The 18,405-nt window shown below is 40.9% G+C and overlaps 1 protein-coding gene across 1 annotated transcript in view; it reads left to right on the forward strand.

Moving 5' to 3' along the window:
* Positions 1 to 18,405, forward strand: part of RAB10 (RAB10, member RAS oncogene family) — a 107,933-nt gene that overhangs the window by 70,186 nt on the left and 19,342 nt on the right. Inside the window, exon 3 of the mRNA XM_023230005.2 lies at positions 10,400 to 10,538. Coding sequence (XP_023085773.1) covers positions 10,400 to 10,538 — 139 coding nt within the window. The remainder of the gene's footprint in view (positions 1 to 10,399; positions 10,539 to 18,405) is intronic.

The raw sequence follows: 18,405 nt of genomic DNA on the forward strand, positions 1-18,405 counted from the left end.
TAATCTTGAAGGCCACACTAGAGGACTTATTGTTCCAAAGAGCATCTCTCAGGGAAGGCTTTTTTTTTTTTTTGAGATGTAGTCTCGCTCTGTCACCCAGGCTGGAGTGCAGTGGCGCAGATCTCAGCGCACTGCGAGCTCCACCTTTCGGGTTCACGCCCTTCTCCTGCCTCAGCCTCCCGAGTAGCTGGGACTACAGGTGCCCGCCACCACGCCTGGCTAATTTTTCTGTATTTTTAGTAGAGACGGGGTTTCGTTGTGTTAGCCAGGATGGTCTCGATCTCCTGACCTTATGATCTGCCTGCCTCAGCCTCCCAAGGTGCTGGGTTTAACAGGCACGAGCCACTGTGCCTGGTCAATTTTTTTTAAACGTTCTAGATCCCATTTTCATTTATGTATTTCAAACTCTATACTTTTCGGCATGACTGTATCTACCCCACAGAATGACCTGGCTCCTTGATTTTAAATTATCCTTTTCCTGAGTCCTGTCCTGGGTTCTGCCCAGACTCTGATTGTACCAGCCCCCACCAGTTGTTAAGGCAATCAATAGTTTATTTCCAAATGAGGAACAGGGTCCTTGCCTCACTATTTCTGGGCTTACTAATGATCTGTTGCCCAGGGGTAAAAATAGCCACAGCTGCTTGTTTATTGGTGACATTATTTTTAGGTTTGCATGCACACATATGCCTAAATCTAATCCAGTCCAGCAGCTCAAATCCAGTAATCAGAAGGAGGTGTTAAATATCTGAAGGGACAATTAAACATTGTACATGTTCACAGTATCTTTTTATGTCAGCACAATACTGGTTTCTAAGCCTGTTTTCAAAACTACTGTCTTATCCTCTGCTATTAAAAAATTCTTCCCTGACAGTCTACTTAGTAAGATCAAGTCTCTGAAATTACAAGACAATGGCAATAGAATTTTCCTTACTTAAAGTAATACATAGCCAATAATTGCTGTGAAATCCTACTTTTCCTACTGACATTATAAAAAAGAAGTTGGCCGGGCGCGGTGGCTCAAGCCTGTAATCCCAGCACTTTGGGAGGCCGAGGCAGGTGGATCACGAGGTCAGGAGATCAAGACCATCCTGGCTAACACGGTGAAACCCCATCTCTACTAAAAATACAAAAAACTAGCCGGGCGAGGTGGCGGGCGCCTGTAGTCCCAGCTACTCAGAGGCTGAGGCGGGAGAATGGCGTGAACCCGGGAGGCGGAGCTTGCAGTGAGCCGAGATCGGGCCACTGCACTCTAGCCTGGGCGACACAGCGAGACTTCGTCTCAAAAAAAAAGTTATATGTTTCTAGGAATTAAAAAGGTATATTTCCTTAATTGTTAGTACCACACTAGGGGTTGGGGAAGCTGTGTACTCTGGCTGTTACTGTGACAGTTATTTTTGGTCTGGGCACTGACAAAACCAAAACAGGCCAGAGGCATATCAATCTACTCTGCAAGACAGAGACCCCAAATTTCAGAACTGTGTATTTTTTGGTAACGTCATGAAGTTATTCCTTACTTTATAAATTAGGATGTCAAATTTCTTATGTTGCGTTTTATTTTAAGAATACCTGGATTTCTTCAGAGATACACAATTTGTCTATACCCAAAATACCATGAACTTAAATTATGTTTCTCTTCATTCAAGAATTTTTTTTTTTTCTTTTCTGAAAGTAGGCAGGCTGACACCTGCCCTGTCAGAGCTCCCACCCATAGGGACAGGAACAAACAAGTACATAAATATATAATCACAAAGTGAGATAAATGCTAGCAAGGTGAATAGGGTAAAGTGATGGAGAATGGGGTAAGGATGAGGGAGGAAGTGATCTAGATTGAATGTTCAGGGAAGTCCTCTCTGAAGAGGTAATGTTTAAGATGAGAACTGAAATACAAACAGTAAGCAACCAAAGTCACTTAGTCAATAAATGTTTATTGAGTGTCTATTTGCCAGGTGTTGGTGGTAGGAATATAAGCATAAATCAGACAGATAGGAGCCCTGCCTGCAAAAGCTTACATTTTAGTGGGGTAAGTCTAGATCTTACTATACTTTTTACCATGTTGCCCAGGCTGGACACCCCCTCCCTTTTCAAAGAGTCCTAATTAATTCACTGTATTTTTCTTGTATAAAAGCACTACATAGCAGCCACAACTGGAGCCTGGGTCTTCTTCATGGAGACTCTGGTATGGGTCTTACAAGATGGTCAGTGAATTCCTGATAGGGAGACTCATTGAACATATTGTCTTTCTTGAGGTGTTGGGGATGAGATAGCTGTAGGTCTTGAAGTTAATATTAAAGGTGACTTTGGCAAAGGAGCCTAGGGTAGCAGTGCAGCTCCTGGTGGAGGTATAGCAGTCATTGATATGGGCCATTAGCAGCAGCTTCTTGGGCACAGGGGCAGACAGTGCCTCTAGGGACTGGGATGAGGCCACCAGCACAGAGCGGCAGTGGTTACCTTGCAAGGAACTGTGGGTCTTACTGATCTTGTTCCCCAAGTAGCTTCACTGCACATGGAAAATGGAGAGGTTGGCCAGTGTATGGTGGCCCTGCAGATGGCAGGGGCTACTTCCTTGAAACACCTAACACACAGACTGACATGACTCTTGTCCCTGGCTGTGACAAATCCCTTGAACCTGATCCACTGGCCAGCACAGGTCTCTTTTTGCATGGGCGTAATCTTCAAAACCTCATCTTTGAGGACATCCTTAGGAGAAAGTGAACAATCTGAGACTCCTTGATGGGTGGGGAGAAGAGATTTCCTCCAGGAACTTGATTGACATGTCTTTGATCAGGTGGCCCATCTTGGTGACAGGGAACTATTCCTTGTCCTTGCCTCCTCGAGCTCCTAGGCCTCAGCAGCAACCCTTGCCCAGTCACCACTCCTGAAGTCTCCCAGTCCAGGACCCCTAGCGCCTTCCGGCCCTCCCATAGTAGTGGCAGGATCTGCCATTTGGTATTTTCTCTGAGAAGGCTTAATCTCTTTTCTTGCTCTGCTTTTTGTTTCCTTGACACTTATAATCCTCTGACATTCCATAATGTTTTATTTATGTGTTGTCTATCTTCAGTGGAATATAAACTTTGTTAAGGCAGGAATTTTTATTTCATTTACAACTTTATCTCTTGTGCCTGGAATAATGTCGAGTGTGTAGTGCTTGCTTAATAATACTATTAGGATGAAAGAATGGAGGATCCATATACTTTGAGATGAAATGAGCAAGTGACAGGGCTGTGATTTTCTCCCCTCCCCTCTCCTCTCCTCTTCTTTTTTTCTTTTCATTTTTGAGATGGAGTCTCACTCTGTTGCCCAGGCTGGAGTGCAGTGGCGCTATCTCGGCTCACTTGCAAGCTCTGCCTCCTGAGTTCACACCATTCTCCTATCTCAGCCTCCCGAGTAGCTGGGACTACGGGCGCCTGTCACCACACCTGGCTAATTTTTTGTAATTTTAGTAGAGAGGGTGTTTCACCATGTTAACCAGTATGGTCTCGATCTCCTGACCTTGTGATCCCCACACCTTGGCCTCCCAAAGTACTGAGATTACAGGCGTGAGCCACCGTGCCTGGTCAGGCTGTGATTTTCTTAAGATTAAAAAGTCCAGGTCTTTCACTTAGCTAAAAACCATTTTATTTTACTTACATAGAAATAGGCTACAGGCAAAGCCAGGGTTTTCCTTGAGAAGCAGCTTTGAGTACTGTTTAAGCACAGATAAATATTAACTTGAGAGCTCTTAATACCATAGAGCATCTATCTGCAAAGATGGTCTTGACTTAGAGCATTATTAGGACATCTTACAAACAGAATGAAATTTTGAGTCTCATGGTGAAATTATTGCAGCTTTTCATATTTTTATGGAAAATATTTCTTAGTTATCCCGTCTTATTGTTTATAAGTGAAAACAACAACTACTACTACTAAGGTCCAAGGAGGTTAAGTACATTCAAGGTCACTAAGCTGGGAGGGGTAGAACCTGAAGATAAACTTAAGCCTGACCCCAAACCTATGTTCTGTGTATATTCTAGCATAAAGCCCAACCTATAGTTGGCCGTTAATATTTGGATTGATAGATAAAGGAATAGATGGCAGATATGTGAACATGCTAAGTGCATTTAAGATATGAAAAGATTGAGAATCCAGTCAGATGCAGGGAGTGGGAACAGATCTTGCAGAAGCTCTTAGTAGGAACAAACTTACGAATTTAAAAATGGTTTCTAATGGTTAGGGAAAAGAGTACCTCAAAATGATAGGGACTGGAGAAAGGTTTAAACTACTGTAAGGCTTTGTAATCTCCAGTATAAAGAGTTTGGAATTGATTCTGGTTATAATGAGTTTTTACTGGAAGTTTTCTGTTTTTACTTTTATTTTTTTGGAAAGCCTAGTCATGTTTTCAGTTTGTTTTGTAATGACTTTTTTGATGCATAATTCACATACCATACCGTACAATATACCCATTTAAAACAATTTAATAGTTTTTAGTATATTCACAAATTTGTACACCCATCGTTAACATTTTAGAACATTTTTATCTCCCCTGCAAAGAAACCCCATGCCTGTCATTCTTTATCCTCCTAACCCCCTGTCCAGGGAAACCACTAATCAACTTTGTATAAAATTGATTTGTCTGGACTTTTCAAATAGATGGGAATCATATAATATATGGTCTTTTGTGACTAATTTCTTTCACTTAGCATGAGGTTATCAGGGTCTGTCTGTGTTGTACATGAATCAGTACTTCATTCTTTTTATGGCTGAATAGTACTCCATTGTATGGATATACCACATTTTATTTATCCGTTCATTAGTAATGGACCTTTCAGTTGTTTCTACTTTTTGGCCATTATGAATAATGTTGCTGTTAATTCGCGTCTACGTTTTTGTGTGGACATACAAGTTTTCATTTCTTTTGGTTATATACCTAGAATTGTTGGGTCATATGGTAACTCCATGTTGAACATTTTGAAGAACTACCTATTTTCTAACATGGCTGCATCATTTTACATTGTCACCAACAGGGTATGAGGGTCCCAATTTCTCTACATCCTCACTAACGTGTATTATTGTCTTTTGGGTCATAGCCATCCTGTGGTGGTGGGGATCTAGGTTGGTATCTCATTGTGGTTTTTATTTGCATTTTGCTAATGACTAAGGATGTTGAGCATCTTAAGTGTTATTGGCCATTTGTGTATCTTCTTTGGATAAATGCCTGTTTAAATCTTTTGCTCATTTTTTGTTTTTGAGACGGAGTCTTTGCTCTGTCGCCCAGGCTGGAGTGCAGTGGCCGGATCTCAGCTCACTGCAAGCTCCACCTCCCGGGTTTATGCCATTCTCCTGCCTCAGCCTCCCGAGCAGCTGGGACCACAAGCGCCTGCCACCTCGCCTGGCTAGTTTTTGTTTTTTTTTTTTTAGTAGAGACGGAGTTTCACCGTGTTAGCCAGGATGGTCTCGATCTCCTGACCTCGTGATCCGCCCGTCTCGGCCTCCCAAAGTGCTGGGATTACAGGCTTGAGCCACCGTGCCCGGCCCTTTTGCTCATTTTTAAGTTTGGTCATTTGTCCTTTTATTGTCAAGTTGTAAGTTCTTTGTATATTCTGCATACACAAGTACCATATCAGATACACAGTTTGCAAATAGTTTCTTCCATTCTGTGGGTTGTCTTTTCACCTTGTAATGTTCACTGAAATACAAGTTTTTAATTTTCATGTCCCATTTACCTGTTTTTTCTTGTTTCTGCTTTGGTGACATGTTTAAGAAACAGTTGTCAAATCCAAGATTTGAAGATGACTCCTATGTTTTCTTCTAAGAGTTTTTATCGTTCAACTCTTACATTTAGGTCTTGATCTGTTTTTAGATAGTTTTTTTTTTTTTTTTTTTTTTGAGATGGAGTCTTGCTCTGTCGCCCAGGCTGGAGTGCAGTGGTGCTATCTCGGCTCACTGCAAGCTCTGCCTCCCGGGTTCATGCCATTCTGCTGCCTCAGCCTCCCGAGTAGCTGGGACTACAGGTGCCCGCCACCACGCCCGGCTAATTTTTTGTATTTTTAGTAGAGACAGGGTTTCACTGTTAGCCAGGATGGTCTCAATCTCCTGATCTCGTGATCCACCTGCCTCGGCCTCCCAAAGTGCTGGGATTACAGGCATGAGCCATCGCGCCCAGCTGTTTTGGGGTAATTTTTATATATGGTTTGGGGTAGAGGTCCAACTTCCTTCTTTTGCATGGATATATTCAGTTGTTCCAGCACCATTTGTTGGAAAGCCTATTGTTTTCCCAATGAAGATATTAGAAGTTTTAAGCAGAATAATGTGATCAAACATACGTTTAAAGAAGATCACTCTGGCTGGTGTGTGGAGAACGGCAGTTCATCCTCTCTGAATCTTAGAATGCCAACAAAAGGTACTGTGAACAAGCAGCCAGTGACTTAGAATGAAGACCAGAAACTTATCCAAAGAGTCATGAGAATAAAGTGTTACAACAAGAGAATGCAGTTGGCTGGACGCAGTGGCTCACACCTGTAATCCCAGTGCTTTGGGAGGCCGAGGCAGGAGGATCACCTGAGGTCAGGAGTTTGAAACCAACCTGGCCAACATGGTGAAACCCCATCTCTACTAAAAATATTAAAATTAGCTGGGCATGGTGTAATCCCAGCTACTTGGGAGGGTGAGGCAGGAGAATCACTTGAACCCAGGAGGCGGAGGATGCAGTATGCTGAGATCGTGCCACTGCCCTCTGTGAGACTCTGTCTCGGGGAAAAAAAAAGAAAAGAGAATGCAGTCAACTGTGTAGAATCCTGCTTAGTGATTAAGATGCAGTCAGACAGTGCATAATGGTATTTTAGTCGATGACCGCATACACAGTGGTTGTCCTATCAATATTATAATATCACATTTTTACTGTACCTCTTCTGTGTTTAGCCATATTTAGATACACAAATACTTAACTGTGTTACAGTTGTCTCCTCTATTCAGTATAGGCACATACTCTACAGGTTTGTAGCTTGGGAGCAATACTATATAGTGCAGGTATGTTGTAGGCTATATTCATTTAGGGTTGCATAAGTACACTCTATGATGTGTGCACAATGATGACATAGTCTAATGATGGAATTCTCAGAACGTATCCCTGTCATTAAGAGGTCGATGATATATAAAAAGGAAATAGCTATTGGATTTGGCATCCAGGTTATTAGAGACCTTCTGAAAAGGAGTTTTGGTACAGTAATCAGTAATAGCTATCCTATTAGAATCAGTTAAGGACTGAAAGTGGGAAAACAGCAACTAGAGAAAACTCTTTAAAGAAATTTGCTGGGAAAATTTTTATGTAAATATAGACAAGCTTATCCTAGTATTTATATGGGAAGGCTAGGATAGCTAAAACCGTTTTGACAAAGTAAAATAAGTGGGAAGAATCAATCTACCTGGTTTTAAAACTATTTAGCCACAGTAATCCAAGATAGTATGGTAATGGAGGAGGCCTAGACACGTAGGAGATAGCAACAGAATAAAGAACCCAGACACAGATTGAACTATGGTGTGGCCTGCAGATTTTTGACAAAGGTACAAAAGCAATTCAATGGAGGAAGGTTATTACTTCGACATTTCCAGCAAACGGTGCTAGAGCAATAGAACATTCATGAAAATGTCCTATTTGAAATTAACTCAAAATGTACTATTGGTTTAATAAAACCATAAGGTGGCCAGGCACAGTGGCTCATGCCTGTAATCTCAGCACTTTGGGAGGCCGAGGAGGGCTGATCACTTGAGGTCTCAGCTATTTCAGAGGCTGAGGTAGGAGAATCTCTCGAACCTGGGAGGCCGAGGTTGCAGTGAGCTGAGATCATGCCACTACACTCCAGCCTGGGCGACAGAGCGACCCTGTTTCAAGAAAAAACAAGACTAGGTGAAGAATTCTTAGACACTACACTAAACACATGATCTGTAAAAGAAAAAAAATCAGTAAATTAATTAGACTTTCAGAAAATTAAAAGCTTCCTTTCTACAAGATACCCTGTCAAGGGACTGAAAAGACTAGCTACAGACTTGGAGAAAATATTTACAAGCCAATGTATCTGACAAAGGACTTCTGTCTAAAAAGAACTTTCAAAAGTGAACAGTAAAAAGACAAAAAACTGACAATCCAGGCCAGGCACAGTGGCTCACTCCTGTAATCTCAGCACTTTGGGAGGCCGAGGAGGGCTGATCACCTGAGGTCAGGAGTTCGACACGAGCCTGGCCAACATGGTGAAACCCCATCTCTACTAAAAATATAACAATTGGCTGGGTGTGGTGGTGGGTGCCTGTAATCCCATCTGAAGCAGGAGAATCACTTGAACCCAGGAGGCAGAGGTTGGAGTGAGCCAAGACTGCACCATTGCAGCCTGGGCAGCAAGATCAAAACTCCATCTCAAAAAAAAAAAAAAAAACCCAAAAACAAAAAACAAAAAATCCAATAAAAAAAAGGACAAAAAAAAAAAAAAAAAAAAAAAAACCCAGACATTTCACCCAACAGCATGTGTTAATGGCAACTAAACACATGAAAAAATGTTCACCATCTTAGCCACAGGGAAACACAAATTAATGTGATAATGAAATAATGCTATATGCCCTCTTAGAACTACAGAAATAAAAAATAGTGACAGCATCAAATGCTGGTGAGGATACAGAGAAACTGGATCTTTTATATGTTGCTAGTGCAAATGTCAAGTGATAGAGCCATTCTGGAAAAAGTTGGCCAGTTTCTTACACACTTACCATATTACCCATAAATAACATTCCTGGGCATTTATTTCAAAGAAATGAAAAGTTATGTCCACATAGAAACCTATAAATGAATATTTTTAGAACTTTGTTATAGCCAAGAACTGGAAACAACCCTGAATGTCCTTCCATGGGTGAATGATTAAACAAATTGTGGTACATACATTCCATAGAATTGCTACTCATAGAATTGTCCCATTCCATTGCTACTCAGCAATGGCCAACATGGTGAAACCCTGTTGCTACTCAGCAATGGAATGGGACAGACCAGGATTACGTGCAAAAACTTGGAGAGGACCTCAAGAGCATTGTGGTGAAAGAAGTGTCAAATGCCAATTTCAACAGGTAGCATACTACATAATTCCACTTATGTAACATTCTGGAAATGAAAAAAATATAAACATAGAAAACAGATTATTGATCAGAGTTTAGGGACTATGGAGAGTAAAGAGGTGATGTAATAGTTTTTTATCTTGTTTGTTGTGGTAGTTATACAAATCTGTACATGTAATCATAGAGAACTATATATACACACACAAATAAGTGCATGTAAAAAAAAAACTGAAATATTAATAAGGTCTGTAGATTGTATCCAGTGTCTCTTTTCTGGTTTTGCTATTATGCTGCAGTTATATAAGATGTTATCATTAGGAAAAGCTGGGTGAAAGGCACCCAGGACCTCTCTGCACAGTTTTGCAACTTCCTGTAAGGCTATAATTATTTCAAAATAAAAGTTTTAAAAATATTAACTCAAAAGAGGAACAGGGGTAGTTGGAGAGATGTAAGGTTGAGATTGGGGTTTTTTGCTTTATTTTATTTATTTATTTTTTTTGAGACAGAGTCTCACTCTGTCACCCAAGCTGGAGTGCAGTGGCACCGTCTCGGCTCACTGCAACCTGCACCTCCCGAGTTCAAGCAGTTCTCTTACCTCAGCCTCCCGAGTAGGTGGGATTACAGCCACCATGCCTGGCTAATTTTTGTATTTTTAGTACAGATGGAGTTTCACCTTGTTGGCCAGGCTGTTCTTGAACTCCTGACCTTAAGTGATCTGCCCGCCTCAGCCTCCCAAAGTGCTGGGATTACAAGCGTGAGCCACTGCGCCTGACCTTATTTTTGCTTTTTAAAAAAAAGATACTAAAACATGTTCGTACGCTGATGAGATGATCCATAAAAGAGCAAAATAATGATACAAATGAGAGGGCATAGTTACAGGAGCAAAATATATCTTACACCTTTGGCTTTAAGCATTAAATAATGGAAAATACTACTATTTACATTTCTATCTTATTTATAAGTGAGGTTATCTTTACAACTTTTGGTTAATGATTCTAAATGTAAATGTGACTATACTATGGTATAGTTCTCTAATGTTCTAAAAATCCTAACTGCTTTTGTGTTACATTATGGAACTAAATTATTAAACAAAATGAAAAGAGTTTTTCTGGTGTTCACTAGTGCTTATTCAATAACCTTGAGTTTTATGTGTCACTTCCTACTGTTTTGCCTTTTAGATTTTCATCCAGTATGAGTAGGTTATTAATTCCCTTCAACTAAAAATTTTTTATATATACTTAGGAAAAACTATTTTATTCTTGTTTTGTCCTTTATGTGAAACGTAGTAATATCAAAATGCTTAATAGAAATTGTTGGCTGTTTATTTCAGGGATACAGCAGGCCAGGAGCGATTTCACACCATCACAACCTCCTACTACAGAGGCGCAATGGGTATCATGCTAGTATATGACATCACCAATGGTAAAAGTTTTGAAAACATCAGCAAATGGCTTAGAAACATAGATGAGGTAAGACCTAGAAATTGTATAAACCCTTCATGAACACACATTTGTGTGCTTGGTTAGGAAGAATAAATATTCCAGTTGATCTTCAAGATATAATGTACTGTTGAAGTAATTATTACTGAAGTATTTCTATTTTCTAAAAGTTAATGTTGGCCGGACATGGTGGCTTCATGCCTGTAATCCCAGCACTTTGGGAGGCTGAGGCGGGAGGATCACCTGAAGTCAGGAGCTCAAGACCAGCCTGGCCAACATAGTAAAACCCTGTCACTACTAAAAATTACAAAAATTAGCTGAGCATGGTGGCGCGTGCCTGTCGTCCCAGCTACTCGAGAAGCCAAGGCAGGAGAATCTCTTGAACCCGGGAGGTAGACGTTACAGTGAACCAAGATCGCACCACTGCACTCTAGCCTGGGCAACAGAGCGAGACTCCATCTCAAAAAAACAGAAGAAGTTAATGTTGTTATTTGCCTATGTTTTTCTTAAGTTTTTGGGCAGTCTATCTAGAGCCCCATTCAAGACAATTAGTAAATTACTCCAAAACTCTATATAGCCATCTTATAAAATGACCCCAAATAGAAGCTACCAGTGGTTTTACAATGACTTTCTGGAAATGAATTTTTTCTTAATAAATTTCTATTGAATGAATGAAATATCCAGTAGTAATTTTTAAAAACTTTATTCTTCATGTTACAGAAATATAATATTGCTTCTAGGCATTTTGAAATATATGGAATGCTAATACAGTAAAAACCTAAGAAAATAGTTCCATTGCATGTGAAAATGTTGGGTTTTTTCTGTGCTTTGGGTTTTTTTTTTTTTTTTTTTTTTTTTGGAAAAGGGTTCCCCCTTTTTCCCCCGGCGGGGGGGCAGTGGCCGGATCTCAGCTCACTGCAAGCTCCACCTCCCGTGTTTATGCCATTCTCCTGCCTCAGCCTCCCAAGTAGCTGGAACTACAGGTACCTGCCACCACACCCAGCTAGTTTTTTGTATATTTTTAGTGAAGACGGGGTTTCACCGTGTTAGCCAGGATGGTCTCGATCTCCTGACCTTGTGATCTGCCCGTCTCGGCCTCCCAAAGTGCTGGGGTTATAGGCTTGAGCCACCGCGCCCGGCCTATTTTGGGTTTTTTTGAGATAGAGTCTCACTTCATCACCCAGACTGGAGTACAGTAGCACGATCTTGGCTCTCTGCAATCTCTGCTTTCTGGGTTCAAGTGATTCTTGTGTCTCAGTGTCTTAAGTAGCTGGAATTACAGATATGCACCACCACACCCGGCTAATTTTTGTATTTGTAATAGAGATAGTGGTCTCGCCATGTTGGCCAGGCTGGTCTTGAACTCCTGGCCTCAAGTGATCTGCCCACCTTGGCCTTCTGAAGTGCTAGGATTGCAGGTGTGAACCACCGCGCCCAGCCTGATGTCACTTTTTATAAGTTAAAGTTACGTATCAAAGCATGTCTATTTCTTTGCTACAGCATAGGTGGCTTCTTGTTAAGAGTTGTTTTTCATGCCTTATTGCTACCTTCTAGGCTTTGAGTTTCATTGAGAGTAACTCTTTGAAGCAAGTTTTGGCCAGATACACAAAGACCAAGTCTTAAACCAGTATTAGATAATACCCCTAAGGGTAGCAATCCTAAGGGCTCATAGCCACTTTTTTGTTGCTACAATAAATCTTTAGGAGAAGCTTATTATTTTTTAATAATTAAAGATACACAGATCTTGGCCGGGTGTGGTGGCTTATGCCTGTAATCCCAGCACTCTGGGAGGCCGAGGCAGGCGGATCACCTGAGGTCAGGAGTTTGAAACCAGTCTGGTCGACATGGTGAAACCCTGTCTCTATGAAAAACCCAAAAAAATTAGGTGGACATGATCGTGGTCACCTGGAGAGTCTCAGCAATTTAGCAGGCCAAGGTAGGAGAATCACTTGAACACAGGAGGCGGAGGAGGCTGCAGTGAGCCAAGATTGCAGCACTGCATTCCATCTTGGGCAGCAGAATGCAACTCCGTCTCAAAAAAAAAGAAAAAGAAAATCTTGTTTCTCTGACATATTAAAGGATTATATAACATGATAAAGAGGAACTTTACCCAGGAATGCCAGGGTCAAAACCTGTCAATGTAATATACCATATCAATAAAGGACAAAACTATACAATTATCTCAGTTCACACAGAAAAAGCATTTGACAAAATCCAGCATTCTTTTATGATTAAAGCATTCGGCTGGGCGCAGTGGCTCATGCCTGTAAATCCCAGCACTTTGGGAGGCCGAGGTGAGTGGATCACCTGAGGTAAGGAGTTCGAGACCAGCCTGGCTAACATGGTGAAACCTCATCTCTACTAAAAATATAAAAATCAGCCACGTGTGATGGCAAACGCCTGTAATCCCAGCTACTCAGAAGGCTGAGGTAGGAGAATCGCTTGAACCCAGGAGGTGGAGATTGCAGTAAGCTGAGATCGTGCCATTGTGCTTCAGCCTGGGCAACAGAGCAAGACTCTGTCTCAAAAAAAAGTCAACAAACTAGGAATAGCAAAGAACTTCCTTAATCCTGTAAGTGACATCTATAAAAATACCACAGCTATTATCATACCTGTCCCCTAAGATCAAGAACGTGGCAAGAATATCTGCTCTGGCCACTTCTGTTCAACACTATACTGAGATTCCAGCCAGAGCTAAAAAAAAAAAAAGAAAAAAGAAAAAAAGAAAAGAGCCATCCAGAATGAAACAACTATTTATAAATGGTAGAATATTTTATATAGAAAATCCTTAAAAATCCACAAACATATACCCAGAAAACTCTTAGAACTAATAAATGAGTTCAGCAAGGTTACAAGAAATGAGATCAAGATAAAAAAATCAGCTTTGTTTCCATACGCTAGCAATAACCTAAAAATTACATTGATAATAAAATTCCATTTGTAATAATATCAAAGGGAAAAATTACTTAGGAGTAAATTTAACCAAAAGAGTATAAGACTTGTACACAGAAAACCGCAAAATATTGTTGAAAGAAATTAAAGATCTAAACAATTAGATAGCCTGTAGTTGTGAATTGGAAGACAATATTAAGATGGCATTACTACCCAAAGTGATCTACAGATTCAGTGCAATCCTTATCAAAATCCCAATTCCCTTTTTTAAAATTCCATAGGGGTATGGAAATTGACAAATTGACCCTAAAACTAATATAGACAGGCAAGGGACCCAGAGTAGCCAAAATAATCTTGAAAAGGAAGTACAAAGTTGTAAGACTTACACTTTCTGGTTTTAAAACTTAACCACCAAGCCACAGTAATCAAGACATTGTGATACTGACATAAGGATAGTCATAAAGATTAATTGAATAGTATTGAGAGTCTAAAAATAAACTCTTGCATATATGGTCAGTTGACTTTTAACAAGATGCATGGACAATTCAGTGGGCAAAAGAATAGTCTTTCCAACAAATGGTTCCGGGGAAACTGGCTATCCTTGTGTGGAAGAATGAAAGTTAGACACCTACTTCATACCATACAGAAAAGTTAACTCAAAATGGATCATGAAGATTGGGCACGGTGACCCCATCTGTAATCCCAACACTTTGGGAGGCCAAGGTGGGTGGGTTGCTGGAGCCCAGGAGTTTGAGACCAGCCTGGGCAACATGGTGAAACCCCATCTCTACAAAAATATACAAAAAAAAAAAAAAAAAATTAGCCGGGTATGGTGGCATGCACCTGTAGTTCCAGCTACCTGGGAGACTGAGGTGGGATCACTTGAGCCCAAGGAGGTCGAGGCTGCAGTGAACCATGATTGCACTACTACATTCCAGCCTGGGCGACAGAGTGAGACTCTGTCCCCCCAAAAAAAGAATCATGAACCGACATGTAAGATCCAAAGCCATGAAGTGGCAAAAGAAAAGAAATGGATAAATTGGGCTACATCAAATTTAAAACCTTTGTGCTTTGACGGTTCTACCATTTAGAAAGTAAAAAAGCCAACCCACAGAATGGAAGAAAGGAGGGCAGACTCTAACAAGTGTTGACAAAGATGTAGAGAAATTGTAACCCTCATATATTGCTGGTAGAACTGTAGAATGATGCAGCTGGTTTGGAAGATATTTTGGCAGTTCTCAGAATGTTAAACATACAGTTACCTTATCACCAACAATTCTGTTCCTAGGTATTTACCCAAGAGAATTAACAATATATATCCACAAAAGGTGTACACAAGTATTTATAGCAGCATTATTCACAATAGCCAAAAAAAATAGAAACAACCCAAACATCCATCAACTGATGGATGAATGTGTACATTCATATAATGGAGTATTAGCCATTAAAAAGCAGAAGTACTGATACATGGTACAATGTGGGTGCACCTTGAAAACATTATGAAAGAAGCCAGACATAAAAGGCCTTGTATGATTCCCTTTAAATGAAATGCCCCAAATTGACAAAAACATAGACACAGAAAGTAGATTCATGATTGCCAGGGGCTGGGCGTGATGTTTGGAGAGAAAAGAGTGATTGCTATGAGTACAGGTTTATAGGGGAATGATAAAAATATTCTAAAGTTAGTAGTGGTGATAATAGAACTGCCTTGTAAATAACTAAAAAACACTGAATTGTATATTTTTACAGGGTGAATTTTATGATATGTGAATTATAAACTCAATAAAACTGTTATTTTTTAAAAAACTGAATTGAGCTTTAACACCTTGCCTTACAATTACAGTTGACCCTTGAACAATGTGGGTTTGAACTACACAGGTAGGGTTGTTATTACTTTGAGACGGAGTTTCGCTCTGTCACCCAGGCTGGAGCTCAGTGGCATGAACTTGGCTCACTGCAACCTCCGCCTCCCTGGTTTAAGTGATTATTCTGCCTCAGCCTCCTGAGTAGCTGGGACTACAGATGCGTGCCGCCACTCCCGGCTAGTTTTTTTTTGTATTTTTTAGTAGAGACGGGGTTTCACCATGTTGGTCAGGGTGGTTGGTCTTAAACTCCTGACTTTGTGATCCACCTGTCTCGGCCTCCCAGAGTGCTGGGATTACAGGCGTGAGCCACTGCGCCCCACTGGTTGTTATTATTTTTTAATTAAAAAATATTTTTGAGATATGTGTCTCACCATGTTGCCCAGGCTGGTCTTGAAACCCTGAGCTCCAGTAATTCTCCCATCTCAGCCTTCCTAATAGCTAGGACAACATGCCTGATTCACAGGTCCACTTAATATACATTTTTTTCTACCAAAGGCAGATTGAAAATACGAATTTTGACATTCACATATAATATAGGGTGGTGTGGGTCCTTCTTTGTATATATGTCTGTTTCACAGGGCTGGCTGCAGTACTTGAGTATGCGTGGATTTTTGATAAAGGAAGTAGGGTCCTGGAACCAATCAGCCATTCCCCATGGATACTGAGGAGATTGTATTTATTTTTCTTTCCTTTTCTTTTCTTTTTTTCTTTCTTTCTGTCTTGTCTTTTATTTATTTTTTCTTTTTTTAAGAGAGAGGGTCTTGCTGTGTTGCTCAGGAGGCTGGTCTCAAATTCCTGGCCTCAAGCAATCTTTCCGTCTAAGCCTCCTGAGTTAGCTGGGACTTCAGGTGTGTGCCACTGTGCCACTCTTTGTATTTCTTTAGCAGAAGGAGACAAATACAAGTTTTCTGTTCCTTGGAATAGAGATAAGAAGTCACAATAGTTAGAATCCTGCTCCTGACGTTTTTTAGTAACATGACCTTGCTTATATACTCTTAAATCTGTGTTTTCTGAAGCGTGTTCTACTTTTTAGTAGTATTACTTGGCATATGATGTTCTATGGACGAATAAGTTAAATAGGTATTTTTATTATGCAATTTTTGTATGCTTTAGTGTGTTGCGAATGTCCAAGAGGAGGAGTTATAATATGAAGGTTTTGAAACTTGTTGAGGTGAAACTTTACCTCAAGGGACAACTCTTGGGATCAGTGTTTTAGAACTAGACTGGAGATACAGCATGAACAACATAAATGACCCCCTATTTAGTGTTAAGAGTTGGGAAGGGCCAGCTGCGGTGGCTCATGCTTGTAATCCCAGCACTTGGGGAGGCTGAGGCGGGCGGATCATGAGATCAGGAGATTGAGACCATCCTGGCTAACACGGTGAAACCCCGTCTCTACTAAAAATACAAAAAAAATTAGCCGGTCGTGGTGGTGGGCGCCTGTAGTCCCAGCTACTCAGGAGGCTGGGGCAGGAGAATGGCGTGAACCCAGGAAGCGGAGCTTGCAGTGAGCCAAGATGGTGCCACTGCACTCCAGCCTGGGCAACAGAGCAAGACTCCGGTCTCAAAAAAAAAAAAAGGAGAAAGTACAAAATTGTTAACATGTAAATAAAATAAGTACCTAACATAGCCTGGGAGGTGAGAGGAGCGACTTTAAACTGAGACCTGAGGAGATGAGAAGTTACCCAGAGAAGGATGGGACTGATACAAAAAGTGCAGTGGATTCCAATTAAAGACAGATCATATATCTTAATTTACTTTGGGTAGCTGGGGAACATAACTACCTTGGCTATAGGGGTATTTAGAGAAAGGTACTTTGGACCAGATAGCTTAGGAAGGACAAATCCTTAGGAAACCCAAGTCTCAGATTATTTCTCTAATAGATATAAAAAGATGTTCTTTTTTTTGAGACAGAGTCTTGTTCTGTCACCCAGGCTGGAATGCAGTGGCACAATCTCAGCTCACTGCACAAACTCCACCTCCCAGATTCAAGTGGTTCTCCTGCCTCAGCCTCCTGAGTAGCTGGGATTACAGGCATGTGCCACCACACCTGGCTAATTTTTGTGTTTGTAGTAGAGACGGGGTTTCACCATGTTGGTCAGGCCAGTCTCGAACTCCTAACCTCATGATCTGTCCTCCTCAGGCTCCCAAAGTGCTGGGATTACAGGTGTGAGCCACCACACCTGGCCAAAAAGATGTTCTTTTAGCTCCAATTTTTACGAAGTAATGTCCCCTCCTCCCCCCTTTTTTTTTGAGACCGGGTTTCACTGTTTCCCAGGCTGGAGTGCAGTGGTGTGAACACAGCCCACTATAGCCCAGACCTCCTGGGCAAATTAGTGCTTTTAAATAAAAAAAGGAAAAAGGAAAAAAATTAACAGGTTCTCATGTTACTAGTCAAATAACAGAAGAACTTTGAGGCTTTTACTTGTGAAACATATATTGGTTTCTGAATGGTTTCATTATTACTAAACTTTAACATTCTTTTAAAGTATTTGTTGTTTCTATTTAATGATAGACATTGATCTCTAAATCTGGGATTCTCAGTCAAGGACAGTTTTATATTTGTCAATTTGTGGAGATATTTTTGGTTATCACAACTTGGGTACAAGAAGAATGCGGACCCAAAATGTCTGTATGGCCGAAGTTGAGAAACCTTGTTCTAAATGCACCTCTCTGTGTTAGTACCTTGGGAAAATTAACCATGTTTTAAGCTAGTTGCAGTCTGCATGTGTAATTCATATAGATAGAGATATATGTCCTCCTGCATAAATACATCTGTTTATGGGTATGTCTGTGTGGTGCAACTACCAATCTTTCTTTGGGTGTTTTTGCCTTAAGTGGTTGTAAACACAATGTGTATCTGACTGAAAAAAGATTAATGTGCATGTTGGTATAAGAAAATGTATGAGAGAGGCCGGGCGCGGTGGCTCAAGCCTGTAATCCCAGCACTTTGGGAGGCTGAGACGGGCGGATCACGAGGTCAGGAGATCGAGACCATCCTGGCTAACCCGGTGAAACCCCGTCTCTACTAAAAAATACAAAAAAACTAGCCAGGCAAGGTGGCGGGCACCTGTAGTCCCAGCTACTCGGGAGGCTGAGGCAGGAGAATGGCGTGAACCCGAAAGGCGGAGCTTGCAGTG

This window comes from Piliocolobus tephrosceles, chromosome 15 (genome assembly GCF_002776525.5).
Source record: "Piliocolobus tephrosceles isolate RC106 chromosome 15, ASM277652v3, whole genome shotgun sequence".
Lineage (NCBI taxonomy): Eukaryota > Metazoa > Chordata > Mammalia > Primates > Cercopithecidae > Piliocolobus > Piliocolobus tephrosceles.